Genomic DNA, 19,403 nt, shown 5'->3' with positions numbered 1-19,403 from the left:
CTAAATAACTCTATGGTATTACTGTGATCTTGAAAGGGAGCGACAGGGAGGCTCAATGAAGGGAGATCCCGCCCTCTGAGGCCCCAATCCAACTTGTACTGAAGTCAGAGGCATGACTGCCATTGGCTGTGGTGGCAGTAGAATCAGGCCTTAAATGCTGTCAGTTGAGATGTATGGTATCAGGACTTCATCTAACACACTGTTGCAAGTAACCTGTTGGTCCTCAGCTGAGCTCACAGCTCACTTGTTAATGAAAGAAGCTGAGTCTGAATTAGATGTCAGCTTGTCAGCTGGCTGGAAAAAAACAGACAGTGGGAAGCTGTGATCATGTAGCAGCCACAGCTGAATCAATCTGCTTTGCCCAGTAAAGGGCTGAGCATAGCTTTGCATGAAGCACAAAAGGAATTACAAAATTAGATACAAACTACTAATCACAAACATGTCCAATAAAGGGAGTCGTTTTTGAGACCAGACAAATAACATTGATATAGCCTCTGAGCATGAACCAATGCAATCTGCAAGTTTATTGTGAATGGATATGAATATCTGTGTTCACCAGATTAACACAGTAGTCTGATTTGAAACCCAAATTCAGGGAACACCCACAACTGTGCATACAGTACATCATTCCATGTCAGGCTACCAAACTGTTGCCCCGAAGAATGAATTAATGGGTGTGATTCTAACCTCATGCTGGTGTAAATCAGCAGCAAATCTACTGATTTTTAATGAGTCACTGATGTAAAAATTGAGTGAGTGAGAATCAGGTCTATAAAATCTATCACCATTCAGTAAAAGGTTTCCCTCTACAAGTGTATCATAATATAACAATAAGAAAAGGAGTACTTGTGGCACCTTAGAGACTAACCAATTTATTTGAGCATAAGCTTTCGTGAGCTACAGCTCACTTCATCGGATGCGATAAAGTGAGCTGTAGGTCACGAAAGCTTATGCTCAAATAAATTGGTTAGTCTCTAAGGTGCCACAAGTACTCCTTTTCTTTTTGCGAATACAGACTAACAAAGCTGTTACTCTGAAACATATAATATAACAATGCTACTTAGCACTTGTCCATCCATAGAACTCAGAGATTTTTACAGAGGGTGGTGGGGATCATGATTTGTATTTTGAGAGAAGAGGAAATTGAGGTGCAGAGAGGTTTAATGATTTATGCAAGGTCTCACAATCAGTCAGAGTTGGGGATAGAGTCCCTTTCTGCTGTCTTCCAAGCCCATGCCATGGGACTAATATATTTATTTATTAAGATGTGTAAAACCAAAATACATTAAGTTTTTGTATTGTGTTCTGATGTGTATGTATGTTCATAAAAGATTTATGGTCCCCCCCCCATAACTGCATGTTTTCTTTTGTGTAATTAAAAGTATACATATAACACTAATGTTTTTAAATGTGCCAGTGTAAAATCTCAATTGTTCTGAGCAAACTTCCTATCTTTAGATTTCTAGTTTTGTTGTGAACAGTTCAAATATAGCACAGAGACAGCATTCTTGGCCATTCTGACTAAAAGACAGATCTTGGAAGGTTCCAAGGCCTTGAATTCACGACCACGGGAACTGAGGGTGCTCAGCATCTTGAAAGAGGCTCTCTGTATATTGCAGGATCAAGTGCTGTCATAGCACTTCTGCTTCATCTAAAGGAGAGCAAGTTTAAATATTACCCATTTGTAGGACTGTTGCTTATGTGTATGCTATTTAGGTACAGCATGTAGAATGATAGACTAAATTTGTTATCTGATATCACTTTTTGTGGGGGAGAAGAGATTGGAACTCCTTTTCCTGCTGTGTATTCCAGTTCATCCATACTTCTACTGTAGTGTATATGTTTATCATTATAATCCTGATATAGACTCATGCAAGCAATCTTTGATACAATTGAAATTAATGGAAAGGGCTGTCTGTTACATTTTTTTTTCTTTTTGCTTGAAGCTAGAATCAAAGACAAGAAAGACTTATTCTGATAAAATCAATCCCAGCTTCCTGGAAACATTGAGGAAAGAAGAGGAGCATAAACACCTTTTAGTTGATACTCATAGTGCAGCAATGGACCTACATAAACAACTGGAGAATACTGAAAAGAACTGGACTAAAGAGAAGATGGAACTGCTGGAGAGATTTGACAGTGAAAGGAAGGAGTGGGAAAGTCAGTGGAAGGTCATGCAGAAGAAAATAGAAGAGGTACTTTGGATTTTTGAGTGTAAACAACACTGTAAAAATGAACATTTTTCTAAAGTCTTATATGATAGCCCAAGGCCACCTCATGGTTTTTCTCTCTGAACCGTTTTCCAGTTCAGTGTCTGCCACTGTTTAATGGTTGATGGCAGGATGCAAGGTCTGAGCTGTGGGACTGTTTGAGATATTGTTAATTTTATAACCATGGATAAAGAGTAAGAACTTGAGATGTCACTTTGAAGCATTGGTCTTAGGTCAAATTTGCTGCAGTATTGCTGGCAGTATATACCATAGCCAGAGATTCTGGGCACAGTGTGCATCGTACATACATTTTAAAAAGTAGCAGACATGTCTGTATGGGGCTTAGGTCTTTGGCGCTCAACCTTTCCAGACTACTGTATCCCTTTCAGGAGTCTGATTTGTCTTGTGTACCCCAAGTTGCACCTCACTTAAAAACAACTTGCTTACAAAATCAGACAAAAAATACAAAAAATTGTCACAGCACACTGTTACTGAAAAATTGCTTACTTTCTCATTTTATCATATAATTAAAAATAGATCAATTGGAATATAAATATTGTACTTACATTTTAGTGTATAGAATAGTATAAACAAGTCATTGTATGACATTTGAGTTTGTACTGACTTTGCTAGTGCTTTTTATGTAGTCTGTTGCAAAACTAGGCAAATATCTAGATGAATGGATGTACCTCTGGAAGACCTCTGCGTGCCCCTATGGGTATGCATACCCCTTGTTGAGAACCACTGGCTTAGGTGAATGCATATTTATCAACAAAATTCTAATACAGGCATTATAAAATATATCTCTCTGTCTGGGATAAATTATGTACTACTTTATTCGTTAACATCAAAGGGAATTCCATGAATCAAAGAATGAGTGGCTCAGGAAATGAGAGATTTATTCCTGCAAAGACCTACTATATTTATTGACGACCTTTATTAGAAAAAAGGATTACAGTAAACAAAGGCTAGACACAAAGAATATTTACACCTGTTAGCGATCATTTACTTTCTATCAATCCTAATTCACTTCCTTTCAAGGATAGCGTAAGTAATTTATTTATTATTCTTTTACACCAAAGTTGTCATCTGAATAAAATCCTCTGCCACTCACTAATGCACAAATTTATTCTAATATACACATGAAAATATTCTTGCTTGCTTTCTGCAACCACTAGGAATGTAAGGAAGAGATTGTTCACATGAAAGGAAAATAATAAAATGGAAAAGGAAAATGGAGCCAAATGACTCAGACATAGGCTGCTCTCAGGCTACAGTGTAACTCCGTGATGTCTGCCTCCTATGTTTCAGCTGTAATTTCTATTGGATTTGAATATGATATTCTTCTCCACTTCTTGCCTTAAATGTGGTGATGTTGCTGTGATTTGTTAACTAGTTGCCTTGTTTTGCCACAGAAGTGGCAAACTACGTTTCAGTGCTTAGTAACGTGAGCCCTATATGTATATTTATGCTGTTTGGGGCAGGAATCAGGTTTGCTTTCGATCATTTACAGCATCTAGATCAATGGAGCTCCAACCTGATTGGGGCCTTTATATGCTACTGTAATATAAATAATAAATGAGTATTATTACAATTAATAATCATCTGCTAGTTTGTCAGTTGGCTCTATGGTGTTGGAGATGATGGGCCTAATTCTCAATTACACTGAGGCCCTTTGACCCAGCTCTTGCAGTGGAAAGGGACTTTAAAGTGAATGTAATTGTAATTTACACACACTGTAATGCCCCTTTATGCTGCCAGAGCAGTGTAAAGCAGCCTTAGTGGGAGAATCAGGTCTGATAGCTTTTGAGTGAGATGTAATGATCGCTCGTGGTCATTAACAGTTTCAAATAAAAACAGGAATATGTAAACCTCCGTGTCCTAGCCAAATTCCCAACTCTAGTCATTGCATTCTACCTACCCATATTTGCTATGCAGTTTCAAGCAGATGCACTATTTTTCTTTTCTGTCTGTCCAAAATTGTGTTACAGACTGTGCTGTGCACTGTTAAAGAGCAGGTGTGTTTCAGCTCAGAAATGGCTACATCCCTTGTCTACCTCACATCGATGTTGTGAGAATTAATTAATGTTGATAAGGAGCTTTGGGATCTTTGCATGCAAGGGACTGTAAATGGAAATATACATTGTACGATGCTTCAAAGTGACATCTCAAGTTCTTACTCTTTATCCATGGTTATAAAATTAACAATATCTCAAACAGTCCCACAGCTCAGACCTTGCATCCTGCCATCAACCATTAAACATATATTTTGTATTATAATTCCCCAAATTAGAATATGCCAGCATACCTGAGCTGACAATGCCTTTACTTTTACTAGTGGAGTCAGAGGATCTTAAATGCCTATTCATGGTCAGGACCTGATCAAAAAGACACCAGCACATTACCATCCAACACCATCCTGGAATTTTGATTCAGTATTGATTCATAGAGGATGTTTCACTTATTTATGGACCAGCAAAATTTGCTGGAGCACCTTGGTGTTTCTGGCAGTCTACCACCTAATTACTGACCAAGCTCAGAGGTACTTAACATGTGAGATCTTCTGGAACCCATTCCATAGCTCTAAGCCATCGATTAAAATATAGCAAAGATTTTGGGAATTGTAACAAACCTTCTCCACACCTTGTGACAACAGAATGGTCCATTGGCCATTCCACTTAGGACTCAGCATCTCTTAGCTAAAAATACATATCAAATCTTTCAGCCCATATGTGATTTTACTGAATGAAAATGCTTAGGAGCTTTGTAACACAGTTTAAAGCAGACAATAAATATGGTCCTTTATCCTAGAAGCTCATAACTCTACTTAGATTAAATAGGGTGTTTTATTGCCTTTTCAGCTTTACCAGGAGGTAAAACTAAGGCGGGAGAGCAATATGAATGTCCGGGATAATAAGGCCATTCAAAGCAAGATGCTGCAGCTATCTGTATATTCCCCTACTTCAGAAGGGAGTGACACAGCAGAACTGAACTGTCGACATAACTTGGCAAGTGACCGGATGGAAGAAAAGAGTTTGCTCAGTAAAACAGAACAAGAATGTAAAGAAACTAGAACTCAGGGGAAAAACAATGTTTTGTTAAGGAACAGTCTGGCCTTTGACAACCAGGAGAAATATGAAGACCTCCTCAGCTTGAAAATTCCTAAGAAAGATACCAGTAGTTATGCTGGTGATCTCAATGCAGTAAGTATGACAGTAACAGTGTTTCAGCAAATGTGGGGAACATGATGAAATCCTTCTCTCTCTACCCAAAGTATATGTCCTCTGAGTCTCAGAATGCAACAACTTCCCAGCCAGGGAATGTTTCCCCTTCCCCCTCAGTTTGTGACTGTTGAATATATAAACTTTTGTTAAATACACTAGTGGCATGCTATTTACCTTGGTCCATAACTTGGAGACATTTCTGTGCTACTCCCTTCTGCACAGGACTCTCCCATGTAAATCATCATTGGGTATAAAACAATTCTGGAGATTACTGTTCATGCTAAGGTAACATTATTTTATTTGTAAAGGCTCTTAAAGAACTGGCAAAAGTTAGTGAAGAGTTATGCAGCTATCAAGAGGAAATTCGAAAGAAGCCCAACCACAGAAGGTAAAAACACATTTGGCCTATTTATGTTAGGGGAAGAAAGGCAACAGTGGGCCTATTCCTGAGGTTATTCAAGTTAAGGGAAATTTGCAATTGAATTGGTCAGGAGCTGGATAGGGCTCAGTGTGTTAGTGCTCAGCGTAAGGAATCCCAGTGAAAACCAAAATATGTTTCAAACTCATGTTTTAATTGCAAAAAATGCAGTGTGCTTCCAAAATATATAAACTGATATCTGCATTTACGTAGGGCTAGATTGTGCCTCGCCCTAGCACAGTAGTGGAGTAGACAGGATGAAAGATTTCTGTCCCCCCTCTTGATTTTCATACACATTGTAATGAGAGTGGTCACTTTGGATAAGCTATTACCAGCAGGAGAGTGAGTTTGTGTGTGTGGTTTTTGGGAAAAAAAAAAGGGGGGGGGGTGAGAAAACCTGGATTTGTGCTGGAAATGGCCCACCTTGATTACCATACACATTGTAAAGAGAGTGGTCACTTTGGATGGGCTATTACCAGCAGGAGAGTGAGTTTGTGTGTGTGTGGGGGGGGGGGGGGGCAAGAGGGTGAGAAAACCTGGATTTGTGCTGGAAATGGCCCACCTTGATTATCATACACATTGTAAGGAGAGTGATCACTTTAGATAAGCTATTACCAGCAGGAGAGTGGGGTGGGAGGAGGTATTGTTTCATGGTCTCTGTGTATATAATGTCTTCTGCAGTTTCCACAGTATGCATCCGATGAAGTGAGCTGTAGCTCACGAAAGCTTATGCTCAAATAAATTGGTTAGTCTCTAAGGTGCCACAAGTACTCCTTTTCTTTTTGTCCCCCCTCTGTGTCATGTTAGGGTTACCTAGATTTCAGCACTGGATGCTGGAGGGACTGCAGGGGATTTTCACCAGATACTCCCTACAAGGAGCAAGGGGGCAGGGAGTGACTTTTCTCCCCTCCCTCCCACTTTGCACACACACACACACTAGGGGAGATGGCTGGCGACATCAGGGAGAAGTAAGCTGCCAGCTGAAAGGAACAGTAGCAAATCATTTTTCCCCTCCACCAGCACCCCCTCCACTGCAAACATAATGCCCTTGGATTCCTCATGAGGAAATACCACTAGACACTGCTCCTTACACACGGATGTACATAAAGTGCACAGAGGGCTAGATTGCGCCCTTGGTGTGACAGGCTGTCTGGCAGGGGTTCGGTGAGGCCACATGGCAGCCAAGTGCCCAGAAGGTTTTCTGGCTGATTCTGCCAGAATTCCTCCTTGGGGCTCCTGGGAAGCCCACACTTGTGTGGCAGGTACACCACTCTTGGAGAGGAAGCATTGTGTTTCCCTCTCCATTCTCAGCCAACTCTGCTGAGCATAGACCTGACCTCACCCTGTAATTTTCTAGGCAGTTAACACCTGTCGCCTTGTAGGTATGTACGCACATTGTGCCAGGCTCTTGCTGAGAGATTCAAGAAGTACAAAGGGGCTCCTTGGAGTCTTTCCCCAGTACATCCATGCATGGGCAGCCTACAGTCTTTTCCACAGTGTATGATTGCTTTAGCGTCAATATCTGTGAAGGAACTGCTGTACACTTTGTGAATGTGTGCTGGAAAATGTGATTATTGCATGGAACCATAAATGACACATTTGTGCTCTCACATTGAATATTAAGACATTTGCACAAGCCAATGACTACGCGCAGAGGCGCTCCTCACTCAAATACTCATGCCAACTCCCACTGAATTGAGTACAAATTAGAGGGCCCATCCTCCTTCCTACAGTAAAACCTCTTAGAGGGGACCTAGGTTGGGGGATGGAGGGGAGGAGTACACTGCAAGATTTCCTTTGCTGAGGTTTCTTCAAACTCTTCCATCATAGAGTGGGACTTCTTCCCTGTATACTTAGCAGTGGAATTGCCCCAAAATCTTTTCCAACAGCCAGTTTTAAAGACCTTCTTCTGGGTGCCTGTGTACTGGGACTGGGAAGCTGTGCTGGGGTTAATCCTTTGTTCCCCTTAGGGGTCAGACAGTGCCCCATGCTCTGTCACATGTCTACAGGTTAAGCCTTCCCTTCCTTTTCCCCAGATGACTTCTTAGGAGGAACATCCTCATCACTAAAAACGCCTCTTCTTTTATGTACAGAATGAAGTCACTTCCTTTTCTGGAAGAATTTGAAGAAACCCAAAACACAGTTATTATGCCTGAGATGAACTGCATGTCCAGCAATGAACCACAAACTTCTTCCATCACTTTTGAAACAGAAGGACAAAATAACAGGAAGAACTTGATGAGTGCCAACAGGGGTTTGAAAGATATGCCTTGTAGCTCTTTTACTGGTGGTAGAGGAAGAGACTTCATGCCCTGGCCAAAAAAAGAAGCCCCACCAGTTCCTCCACGGAGCACTTCTCGACATCTGACAAGCTCACTTTCTGCAGCTGTACAGATCTCTGAAGTACCCGTAAAAGATACAGACAGCAGAAGCAACTGTAAGGTTCAGGAGGATAGGAATGGAAGGAAATGTATTAATCCTTCTCTTGCAAAACAGAGTGAAGATCCAGTGGCACATGCAAATGAAGGAAAGTCTGTGAAAGATGGTGCAGTGGTAACTGCTTCAGTACCTATAGCCAAAAAAGAGAGAGTCTCTGAGTGCAGTGTAGCGGCAGGTTTTTGTCACAACACATGGTCATGTGATGTGGGCAAGCTTGGAAAAGGTACTCCGAATGGATCTTCCCCGTTGTCTGCCCAGAAAAGCTGTTCAGATGGAAATATGGTGCAAACAGAGAATTTGCACAGAAGACATTGCCCTAAATCTCATAATGTTTTACATTATGGTAATGACTCCTGTGACCCTGCAATGCTGCCAAAGAAGACCCCAAAAAATGAAACGTTGGCAGCAAAGATCGATGAATTTAACAGGACTGTATTTCATACAGATAAATGCAACAAATCTTTGCAAGAAAATCAGAAGCTTCAAAGACCAACTGGAGATCATAAACACTGTGGCCCAGGGTGTGACTGGATGATTAACAGAACAGAAACTGTAAATGCATCTTATGTTTCAAATCCCAGACTCTCTGCAGCAAAGAAACAGGATCCCTGCAATCCAACCAAAGCTGCCAGAACAACAGGGCAACAAAAGGAAATAAATGGACTTCTAAGCACCAGTGGCTACCGGCATATGCTTCACGAGCGAGATTGGAGACCAATTAATTTATCTGGTCGCCCACGTTCAGCTGACTCGAGGTCAAACTATGGAGTTGTTGAAAAACTTTTGAAAAACTATGAAAAATCAACAGTGACATCTTTATATAATTCTAAATGCTGCAAAGATAAGGGGACACAGTCAGATTCTGAGTTCACAGATGGGAGTTGTGAGACATTGAGTGGGTATTTAGAAATGCTCCAGACAGAGCAAGGAAAGCAAGAGTTTCAGAGGAATTCAGCCAGGCGTGTTGGGCAGCAAGTCAAACAAGGCAAAGAGAGACAGAAGTTACCAGAGGTAAGATTTATACCCAACTTCAGAAACAAGCCACTAAAATGGGACAGTCTAAAATATCTGTTTGTGTAATATTAGATACTTTGGGTGTGATCCTTATCTCATTTACACCTGTGTGAATCAGGAGCGATTCCATGGAAGGTAATGGAGCTACATCAGTATAATATAGGAGTCCTGTGGGATCAGATTCTGATCTTAGTGACACTGGTGTAAATCTAGAGTTTAACCTCAGTGTAGCTACTTGAAATTTGCACTGCTATAGCTAACATCAGAATCTGGCCCATTCTCTCCCCCGCTCCCCCCTCCCATGACTGTTTTCAAAAACCCATTCAACGGACTTTAACACTGCCTCCCATGGCAAAACCTACAGGGGCTGAGAGAGCAGTCTCCAGAACGATGGCTGTTGTTTGTCTCCTAAAGGTGCCATGCTGGGGTTTCTATACGTGTCCAGTAACGGAGCATTCACACATTCTTCAAATCCAGACTGTGCATCGCTCCCAACACTGACCCAGGGGAAAGAGAGGGGCTGGTCCAGCCACAGCATTTTACATTTGGCCTTATTTTACTGGCAGAGTGTAGAAAAGTTGCCCTTTTCTCAAACTCCTAAAAAAAAAATGAAACAAGTATTTTGAAAAATGTAGTTGAAGTTACTGGTCCTGCCAGTGGCTGCTGGGAAGTGGACGTCACTACTGACTCAGGCAGACTACTGGTTGGAAGCACACAAAGGAAAGGATGTAGAGAAACTGGGAAGGATCCAGAGGTGAGCGACAGAGATGATCAAAGGGATGGGGATGAAAGCCATATGAGGAAAGGCTGAAGGAACAGGGTATGCTGAGTTTGGAAAAGAGGAGATTAACGGGGGATATGGTAGCGGTCTTCAGCTACATTTGAAAAGCTACCATAAAAAGGTAAAGAAAAGTTGTTCTCTCTTGCCACAGAGGGCAGGACAAGAGGCAATGGTTTCAAACTACAGCACAGCAGATTTAGATTAAAGCTCAGGAAAAGCTTCCTAACGGTAAGAACAGTAGGACAGTGGAACAGACTGCCTTGGGAGGTCGTGGAAGTTCCTTCACTGTGGTTTTCAAAAGGAGGCTGGATACAGCCATCTGTGCTGGATGGTTTAGACACAACAAATCCTGCATCCTGACAGGGGGGTTAGACTAGATGACCTTTGCTGACTCTACTAACTTCTATGATTCTGTGATACCCTCCTTAGCGCTTCACAGAGATGGGGTAGACTCACTTGGAGCTGTGAAACCCCATAGGGAAAAAAAGTATGTCAGATCGTCAACTGGTATAATTCAAATTGGCACAATTCCATTGACTTCAGTGGAGCCACATTGATTTTAACAGCTGAGAATTTGATTCTGTAGATTTTCTTCTGACCAAGGTCTGAGCCTAACATAAGGATGTTCTTGTTGGTTTGGGGTTTTTTGGGTCAGCTTCACCAGTGTGCAGCAGTGGTGTTGGAACACTTTTAATAGTGGGGGTGCTGAAAGCCAGCCCCCTTACCTCTGTCCATGCCCCCTCTCCCCCCCCAGAGCTGGGGCTGGGAGCACGCCTGTGTCTCTGGGAGGGGGGACCTGTGTAAAGGGGCTGAGGATGGGGCCACAGCTGGGGGTGGGAGTGCAACTGGGAGCAGAGCCCCATGCACAGGGCTGGCAGCCTGGCCCCTGGGGAGGGTGGCAGTGGAGCCCTGGGCGCTGGGCCGGGACCCCAGAGTGCGGAAGGCAGCTGGAAACCTGCGTAAAACCTGGGGGTGCTACAACACCCCCTGCATCCCTATAGTTTTCAGTAGAAACAACTTTGTTCTACCACAGCAAAAAAAAAAAAAAAAAAAAGAAAAGAAAAGAAAAAAGGAGAAGCTTCTGATTTTTTTGCTCTGTGCAAATGTGATAGGAAATTTCCTTAGTGAATATTTGGAGTAAGAACAATGAGCCAGAGTTTGATTTTATTTTTACTGGCATAAATCCAGAGTAACTCTACTAAAGCCAATGGGCCCGACTCTCCGCTGTCTTGCTCCTTGTGTAGTCATTTATGCCTATGTAAAGTGAGTGTAAAATACTAACTAATCAGAATGGCAGCATTTTAAACCCACCTGCACTCACTTGGCAAAGGTATAAAGAACCACACATGGCACAGTGCACTGAAGAATCACACCTATGGTAATTACTCTGTATTTATTCCACTGAAACAAAGAACAGAGTCTGGACTGTTGTCTTTCATGCGTTTGTGAAGCTCTGCATGCAGCTGTGATACTATAGTCATAAATTATCATTATTAACAATTTATGAAGTACAAACATCTTCACGTAACAGTAATGGAAACACAGTCCTTTATAATGAGCCTTGACAGTTACAACAGGATCCATCAAAAGATACCTGAAAGGTACATGGAATCCTGTTTCAGTGTATTGTTGTATACTGAGTTATGTTTATGAACCAGCATAAAAGTTCATCCACATAAGTTCCAAAAATGAAAAGGTGCCTGCAAGAGCAATTAATTTATGGTTTGCATATGGGTTAAAATCTTATATCTTCCCTTGTATCTAGCATCCATGTCCACATATCTCATGCTGCAACTGATGTAAGAATTCCTATATATAGAAGTGTCTGTTCCTTTGCATTCTATACATTGCTATGTAAACACATCCTCAGGTCCTTTTAATAGCCCAAGACCACCTGTTCTGAGGTATGCCACTTCATTCCTTTTACATTCCATTAACGACTGTGTTATAACTTGTTAAGGCAAGTAGTTTCATTTGTGTTCTAGATATCTGTGCCTGCTAAATGTTCAACTGGGAAAGGCTTCTCCCGGCCAGCGCGGCCAGCAAATCGACGCTTACCTTCCAGGTGGGCATCCAGATCACCTTCAGCACCACCTGCTGTGAGAATGACTGCACACAGTTATTCTCTCTCACTTCAGTCAGAGACGACAGTAGTCTGAACTCAAGGATGAATTTGATGCTGTTGTGAAATGTGAAAGCTCTGCGCCTCTTTATAACTGCGTGTTCTCTGATTGTGATAGCACCCAGTTCTACACTGTGTATATCGTCCAAAAGTAATCCTGTCACTTGACTTACTGGGCAAAGCATTTTCAATCTCAGATCATCATTGCAGTCTTCAGTGTTTTTATTGATGAAATAATTATACCCCTCGTTTTCTCTTTCTTTCTTTCTTTCTTTCTTTCTTTCTTTCTTTCTTTCTTTCTTTCTTTCTTTCTTTCTTTCTTTCTTTCTTTCTTTCTTTCTTTCCTAAATGGCTCACAAATAATTACTTTTGAATGACATCCTCCTTGGTTTGCCAATCTATTTTGAGTTGATACAATGTATAGTTCTGTATATTCTGACTTTTCTGCAAACAGCAGAAAGTAAAGCTGTATGCATGATCATGTGTTTGTAGGTGCATGTGCTGGAATAGGAAGTATACAGGTCTGTATTTAGAAGAGACAAACTCTGTGCTAGTATTGACACTGAAATTACAACATATATGCCTATATATACTTTGTGTTTATTTAAAATTTTTGAAAATATAAAGTCCTGATGACATTTATATTTTGTACATCTTTTATATAGGTTCACAGGTATAGTGAATACACTTTTTTGACTATAGTTGCAGCGACAAGGGCTTGCACAATATGTATCAGAAGCAGACAAGCTCAGTGGATTCCTCGGACGTGCTTGATGGCATACTTGTTTGGTTTTTCAACCCTTACGATGCTAGGGTCAATATAGCTGGGCATATTTTTTCGGAATTAAAATACTGTATGATTAGTATTATATTAGCCTTTTTCATCACCTGAGATATTCCTAAAACATTCTGCTGCCTTAAAATGCTTTATACGTGCCATTTAATATAACCTACTGTAGGGAATTAACTCCTATAGTTTCAGCTATATTGTAAATATACAGTTTATGGAGGAAAGAAAAGGATGGTAAGCATGGTAATTCTTTCAAATTTGTTTTCTTTAAACACTGTATTTAAAAGTATAGCTACATCAGAGAAATTTAACCTGTTTACTTTCAGTGAAAGCAGGAGAATAAGGAATGCTAGGATTACCAAATGCTGTAGTTAGGCTTTCTTACTTTGATACTGGACTTCATAGAGTGTAAGCCAACAGCTAACTTACTGCTCCTGTGAATGGTATAAGTGGCAGTCAGTTATGAAGTTTACTTGTATTCTGGCAACAGCCTACATACAGTACATATATATTGCCTCAAGAGCTGAAGGAGATATGATCATTGTGGTGCCAGGAATCCTAGACTGATGGCATTAGAAGTATGTTTTTGCCCTCATCTGTCTGTATATTATTGGCCATTAGAATGCTGTGTGTGTAGGCTGGCTTATTCCCTTCCCACCTTTTGAATGAAATATTGACACTATTCAGCATTTTTGTTCACTTTTTGTAACAACCGTGTTCTCCATTCCAGAAATTTGTACCCACCATAAAGTTGCCAGATGCGTAGCAGGGATGAACAACCAGTTAAGATATTTCTTCAGTTTACTGATATTTACTGCCTACTTTTGATTATCAACTTGCTGAATAACATAGAAAGGAACAAAAAAGAAAAGGAGGACTTGTGGCACCTTAGAGACTAACAAATTTATTTGAGCATCCCTTCATCCTCTCTCGGGGGTCGCATAAACGCTCGGGGGTCGCATAACTAGTTATGCGACCCCCGAGCAAGGATGAAGGGATGCTCAAATAAATTTTGTTAGTCTCTAAGGTGCCACAAGTCCTCCTTTTCTTTTTGCAAATGCAGACTAACATGGCTGCTACTCTGAAACCATAGAAAGGAACAAAAACCTGTGGTATTCCCTGGTGTATGTAACTTTAATTAACAGAAAGTTATGGAGGTAAACTAATAGGTCAAGGACAAGTCCATTTTGTCAAGATCTTCTGAGTCCCTCTCGTGCATATACCTTGGTTTTGACATCTAGAGATCTCAGTAATTTGTGCACTATAAATACCCGAGAAGACTAGCTGGACATATTGATTTTAGAAATGTTAATATACGTCTGTTTTAAAATGAAGTTGTCTTTGCAGGAGTAAGCATGGCAGAGTCAGTTCCCAGCATTGTGATAACCACAGCTTAGCAGCTGTCTTAAGTAGCCTTAGTGATCTGACATATGCTCTTACTTGCTGTAGGAGGAAGGGGTACTAGCTGTCTTTCCAGTTTCCCCAGTGTTAGCTCAGATTGAGAAGAGCTGCCATGCTGGAGCTTCTGAAGGGACAGAGCCTCCAGAACAAAGAAATCATAAATCTTCAGAGTGGGACATAACTTTTCTCCCACCCCTGATCTCACCAAATGAAGGGTTCCACTGCTTTTATTTTGTGAGCCTATTGTCAAAATGACAGGTTGAATGTTATGTCTCCATGTGTTGGTTAAAGTCTTTGTGTAGCTGTACACTCTTTATTCACTCTCTGAACCACTGTGAGATTCTCCATACTGCTTCGACTAGGAACATGACTATATTTTACTTTGGCCCCGAAGTAAATCCAGTGGAGAGTCTGCAGAGTTCTAAAAGCCTAACTGGAAACAATTAAATAGAAACTCCTAAGGCACAGTGGAGTTAGCTGCCAACCCAAACACTTACCAGGTATTGAAAATATGTGAATGTCACTATGGATCAGTTGCCTCCCCTCTTTGATGCTCCGTTATTTGTGTTGCACACAATCACAAAGGGATTGTGGCCTTGTCTACACATAAAAGTTGTATGAACTTAACAAAATCAGTTTGTAAGCCAATTTAGTTAAATCAGTGTAAAACCTATGTATAGACCAGGCCTTAGAAATGAGAGAGAGGCACCACCCCAGCCAACTTCCTTTGGCTGAAAGGACTGGTTGGCCTGATACAGAGCCCTTGGGCAGGGGGAGAAGGAATAAAAAGGTAAATCTCCAAGAAATGCTCATATATCCTTTTACCTCTCGCTCATCATTCACCATCTAGTTCTACTTAATGTTTTATTTTTGCTCAATAGTCTTAGTTATCATCTTCCTATAAAGAGTACATTTTAAATGATGCTAAAGGAATGAAACCAATACTTTGCTTGTTCTCTGTGAGCCATAGAATTAGTGTGTTGACCTTTACACAGACAGTAGGGGGTGAATTGGCCATTATCAGAATAAATTGCCAAACTGTGTAATCTAATTTTTCAATGTTCTTTTGAACATCAGTTACTTTCTACTGCCCTTTGGTTCTGCTCGGCATGTACAGAGTTGTCTATTTAAGAATATGTTTCTGCTGAAACTGTAAATAGGGATCTTGTATCGAAATGGCCTCAATATTATTTTTGCAAAGTTTCACAGCATCCCAGCAGGCTGGCTAGCTACATCCCAATTTTAAGTTATGGACCAAATATAAGTTCCCTAGCATGCAAAAAGTACGCAATTTTCACGGTGTTGCTATGAAAAGAATTTCTTTGGCATTGAGGCCTGCAATATACAATTCTATCTATCATTATTCTTTCTTGGAGTAATCTGTAATATTCTCTTTGATTGTGTATGTTTTCTTTAAAATGAAAGGCAGAAGACATTTACTTTTATCTGCTAAACCTGAAAACCTTTTTTGCATCTGTCCTTTCCACCACCACTTGATTCCCAGTGGATGTATGTTTTCTGTGTGGTTCCTTGCCAATGGTCCATATGTATATGACATACTGTAGGATTTTCTATTTGTACTGCACTCAAGATATTTTCCCCAACACATCTTGTTCTTAAACCTGTTGATACCGTTGCCATCCGTAAAAATATTAGATCTTAATTTACTGTTTTGCGTCATTTGAAATGCACTTTCTTCATCAACTGTTAATGTCATATGCTATATAAAACTTGTTACTCTTATAGTTTAAGGATGGTTACTCTGTTTCTGAGGTTGCTTTTTTTCCTTTTCTATTTATAAAGCATTTACATTAGCAGGAACATATTCTTAATGTGCACTGAACAATCAGCAGCTATGTGACTATGAGATTTCATACTTACAGTGCCTTGATAGGATGTTACTATGAAAAGTATTGTACTGGAACTTCCTTAGAGTAACACAGATTGAACCCAGAATATGAACAAAGTCAAGGGTATGAATAAAAATCAGGAAGATAACAGAAGAATCAAATATCAAGGCACTGCTACACTTGTAGTAAATGTGTGGCTAGTTCTTTGTTCCTAAGGAAACATCCCCTTTTACTGCCTGTAGTGTATCCTTTGAAATTTTCAGTCATGTATTTTTTTCACCTGTGCCTTTGTGGATACCAAATTCCAGTTTTCCTGCTTTGTGTGTATTATAGCAGTAGTTGATGTTGGCGATTTCAAATTCTCACCCATTAATGCTAAAAAATATGCATTTTTGCTGAGTGTTTATCAGCCTCTGTATGGTTTCATATGTTAATCCTTCTAGTGTCATTGTTGTTTTACCAGCAGATATGCTATAGCACTCATGATTTGGACAGTATGAAATTTATGACCTATAGTCTCAGGTCATCAAAGGTGTTTAGGTACCTAACTCCCAATGACATCAATGGGAGTTAGGTACTTAAATACCTTGGAGGATATGGACCAAACACCTTTCATTCACACAGAAGTCCCAACACTTGCAGAGGGAGGAGCCCTGCAATACTGCTGGAGTGTGGCTAGCCCTGTAAGGTGGAATGTGACTGGTATTTCCCTTCAGCACACTATGGGCTATGATGTAACTCCTCACCCCACCCCCAGTTGATCATGCAAGTTGTGGGGGCTGGCTGCAAGCAGCTTCACCCCCAATCCAGCATATCTTCTCCCATACAGGGACAAAATTGCAGCTCCTGTGGTCTGTTCTGTTAAGGACCTGCTCTCTGTTAGCACTCCCAGGGACATGGGACACCCCAAATGGGGCTGGGAGAAGGCAGGGCCTGTCATGGGAGGCAAAGCTGGCTTGTTGTGCGGGAGGTACATGCTTTACTCTGTAAGGGTGTGCGCTCCCCTTAAGTGCCTCCCAGAGGCAGTGGTGCTGGAACAATTTTTATAGGGGCTGTTGATGGCAGAAACTTTGTATTTGGGTTGTTATTACTACTGCAAGTCAGGGGGTGTGGCAGCACCCCAGCACTCATAGTTCCAGCACTTAGGCCAGGAGGTGCTGTCTCCCCACCATTCCTAACTTATGTCTACACCTTCGTGGGGTAGTCTGACCCCACATAAGAGTTAGGGTGGGAAGAATCTAATAAAGGTTTTTCTTATGTAGTTGAAATGATAGCAAAATTACACAGGTCTGAATCAGTGGCCTGTAAAGGAATTTCAGCCAAGATCGCAGTGTGTGTGCAGGGGTGGGAACTCCTGCGCTTCCTGTAAGGTACCACAGGACTGAATGGTTTGCAGAGGTAATAGAACATGATCTTGGGGAAGCCATCACATTCAAATGGCAGCATCTGCCAGGGTGACAGGCCATATGTTAACTAATGATTTGGATAGGTACGTTGCAGCTTGCACTGGAGAGTAAAAAGACAAGTGTGTAACTGTAACATGGTGGCTTAATACATGCTATTAGGACTCCACGTAAGGCTGAACTTCTGCAGCTTTCCTCTCCCACCACTCATCCTGCGTTCTCCTCAGTTCAAACTGGGTCTTGCTTTGTAGGCACTTACACCTATCTTTCTTTGAGATGGAAGTGAAATCATTCTGCATGTCACTTAGGAGTCTGGAAATGTCCTCATTGTTCTCATCGAACCAATCCTGGTATACCCTTTTCTTTGGCCCCAGCACTGATTTAACTATCAATAATCACATCTTTGTAGTTCCATTTTTCTGTTGGGTTGCCAGAGATTGGTGGCCATGAAAAAAGCTTGTCATCACAAGGCTGCTGAAACTGCACGTGATAGTCGATGTGTTTGAGCAAGGGCTGTCGATTAATCACAGTTAACTCACACGATTAACTCAAAAAATTTAATCGTGCTTTAAAAAAATTAATCGCGGTTAATTGCATTGTTGAACAATAGAATACCAATTTAAATTTATCAAATATTTTGGATGTTTTTCTACATTTTCAAATATATCAATTTCAATTACAACACTGAATACAAAGTGTACAGTGCTCACTTTATATTATTTTTTATTACAAATATTTGCACTGTAAAAATGATAAACAATGAAATAGTATTTTTCAGTTCACCTCATACAAGTACTGTAGTGCAATCTCTTTATAATGAAAATGCAACTTACAAATGTAGTTTTTTTGTTACATAACTGCACTCAAAAACAAAGCAATGTAAAACTTTAGAGCCTACAAGTCCACTCAGTCCTACTTCTTGTTCAGCCAATCGCTAAGAGAAACAAGTTTATTTACATTTACTGGAGATAATGCTGCCTACTTCTTAATTACAGTGTCACCTGAAAGTGAGAACAGGCTGGCGTCACAAGATATTTAAGTGCCAGGTATGCTAAAGATTCATATGCCTCTTCATACCTTGGCCATCGTTCCAGAGGACATGCTTCCATGCTGATGATGCTCATTAAAAAAATAATGCTTTAATTAAATTTGTGACTGAACTCCTTGGGGGAGAATTATATGTCTCCTGTTCTGTTTTACCTGCATTCTGCCATATATTTTATGTTATAGCAGTCTTGGATGATGACCCAGCACATGTTGTTCGTTTTAAGAACACTTTCACTGCAGATTTGACAAAATGCAAAGAGGATTCCAATATGAAATTTCTAAAGCTCGCTACAGCACTCGACCCAAGGTTTAAGAATCCGAAGTGCCTTCCAAAATCTGAGAGGGACGAGGCGTGGAACATGCTTTCAGAAGTCTTAAAAGAGCAACACTGTGATGCAGAAATTACAGAACCCAAACAACCAAAAAAGAAAATCAACCTTCTGCTGGTGGCATCTCACGCAGATGATGAAAATGAACATACATTGGTCCACACTGCTTTGGATCATTATTGAGCAGAACCCATCATTAGCATGGACGCATGTCCGCTGGAATGGCGGTTGAAGCATCAAGGGACATATGAATCTTTAGTGCATCTGGCATATAAATATCTTGCAACGCCGGCTACAACAGTGCTGTGCAAACGCCTGTTCTCATTTTCAGGTGACATTGTAAACAAGAAGCAGGCAGCATTATCTCCTGCAAAT

General features: G+C 40.8%; 1 protein-coding gene across 1 annotated transcript; it reads left to right on the top strand.

The window, feature by feature from the left end:
- The first annotated feature begins 2,060 nt into the window (after positions 1-2,060).
- KIAA0408 (KIAA0408 ortholog) lies at positions 2,061-12,245 on the top strand. Its single transcript, XM_077812146.1, has 5 exons — positions 2,061-2,195; positions 5,072-5,413; positions 5,743-5,822; positions 7,946-9,302; positions 12,072-12,245. The coding sequence occupies exons 1-5, from the start codon at positions 2,061-2,063 to the stop codon at positions 12,243-12,245; spliced, it is 2,088 nt and encodes a 695-aa protein (XP_077668272.1).
- The last annotated feature ends 7,158 nt before the right edge of the window (positions 12,246-19,403 follow it).

This window comes from Eretmochelys imbricata, chromosome 3, assembly GCF_965152235.1.
Source record: "Eretmochelys imbricata isolate rEreImb1 chromosome 3, rEreImb1.hap1, whole genome shotgun sequence".
Classification (NCBI taxonomy): Eukaryota; Metazoa; Chordata; order Testudines; family Cheloniidae; genus Eretmochelys; species Eretmochelys imbricata.
This window is presented reverse-complemented; position numbering and strand designations above follow the sequence as displayed.

Coding starts and splice junctions, on each gene's coding strand:
- KIAA0408 (XM_077812146.1), top strand. CDS start 2,061: ATGGACCTACATAAACAACTGGAGAATACTGAAAAGAACTGGACTAAA. Junction 2,196..5,071: donor TGCAGAAGAAAATAGAAGAG/GTACTTTGGATT, acceptor TTGCCTTTTCAG/CTTTACCAGGAGGTAAAACT. Junction 9,303..12,071: donor AGAGACAGAAGTTACCAGAG/GTAAGATTTATA, acceptor TTTGTGTTCTAG/ATATCTGTGCCTGCTAAATG.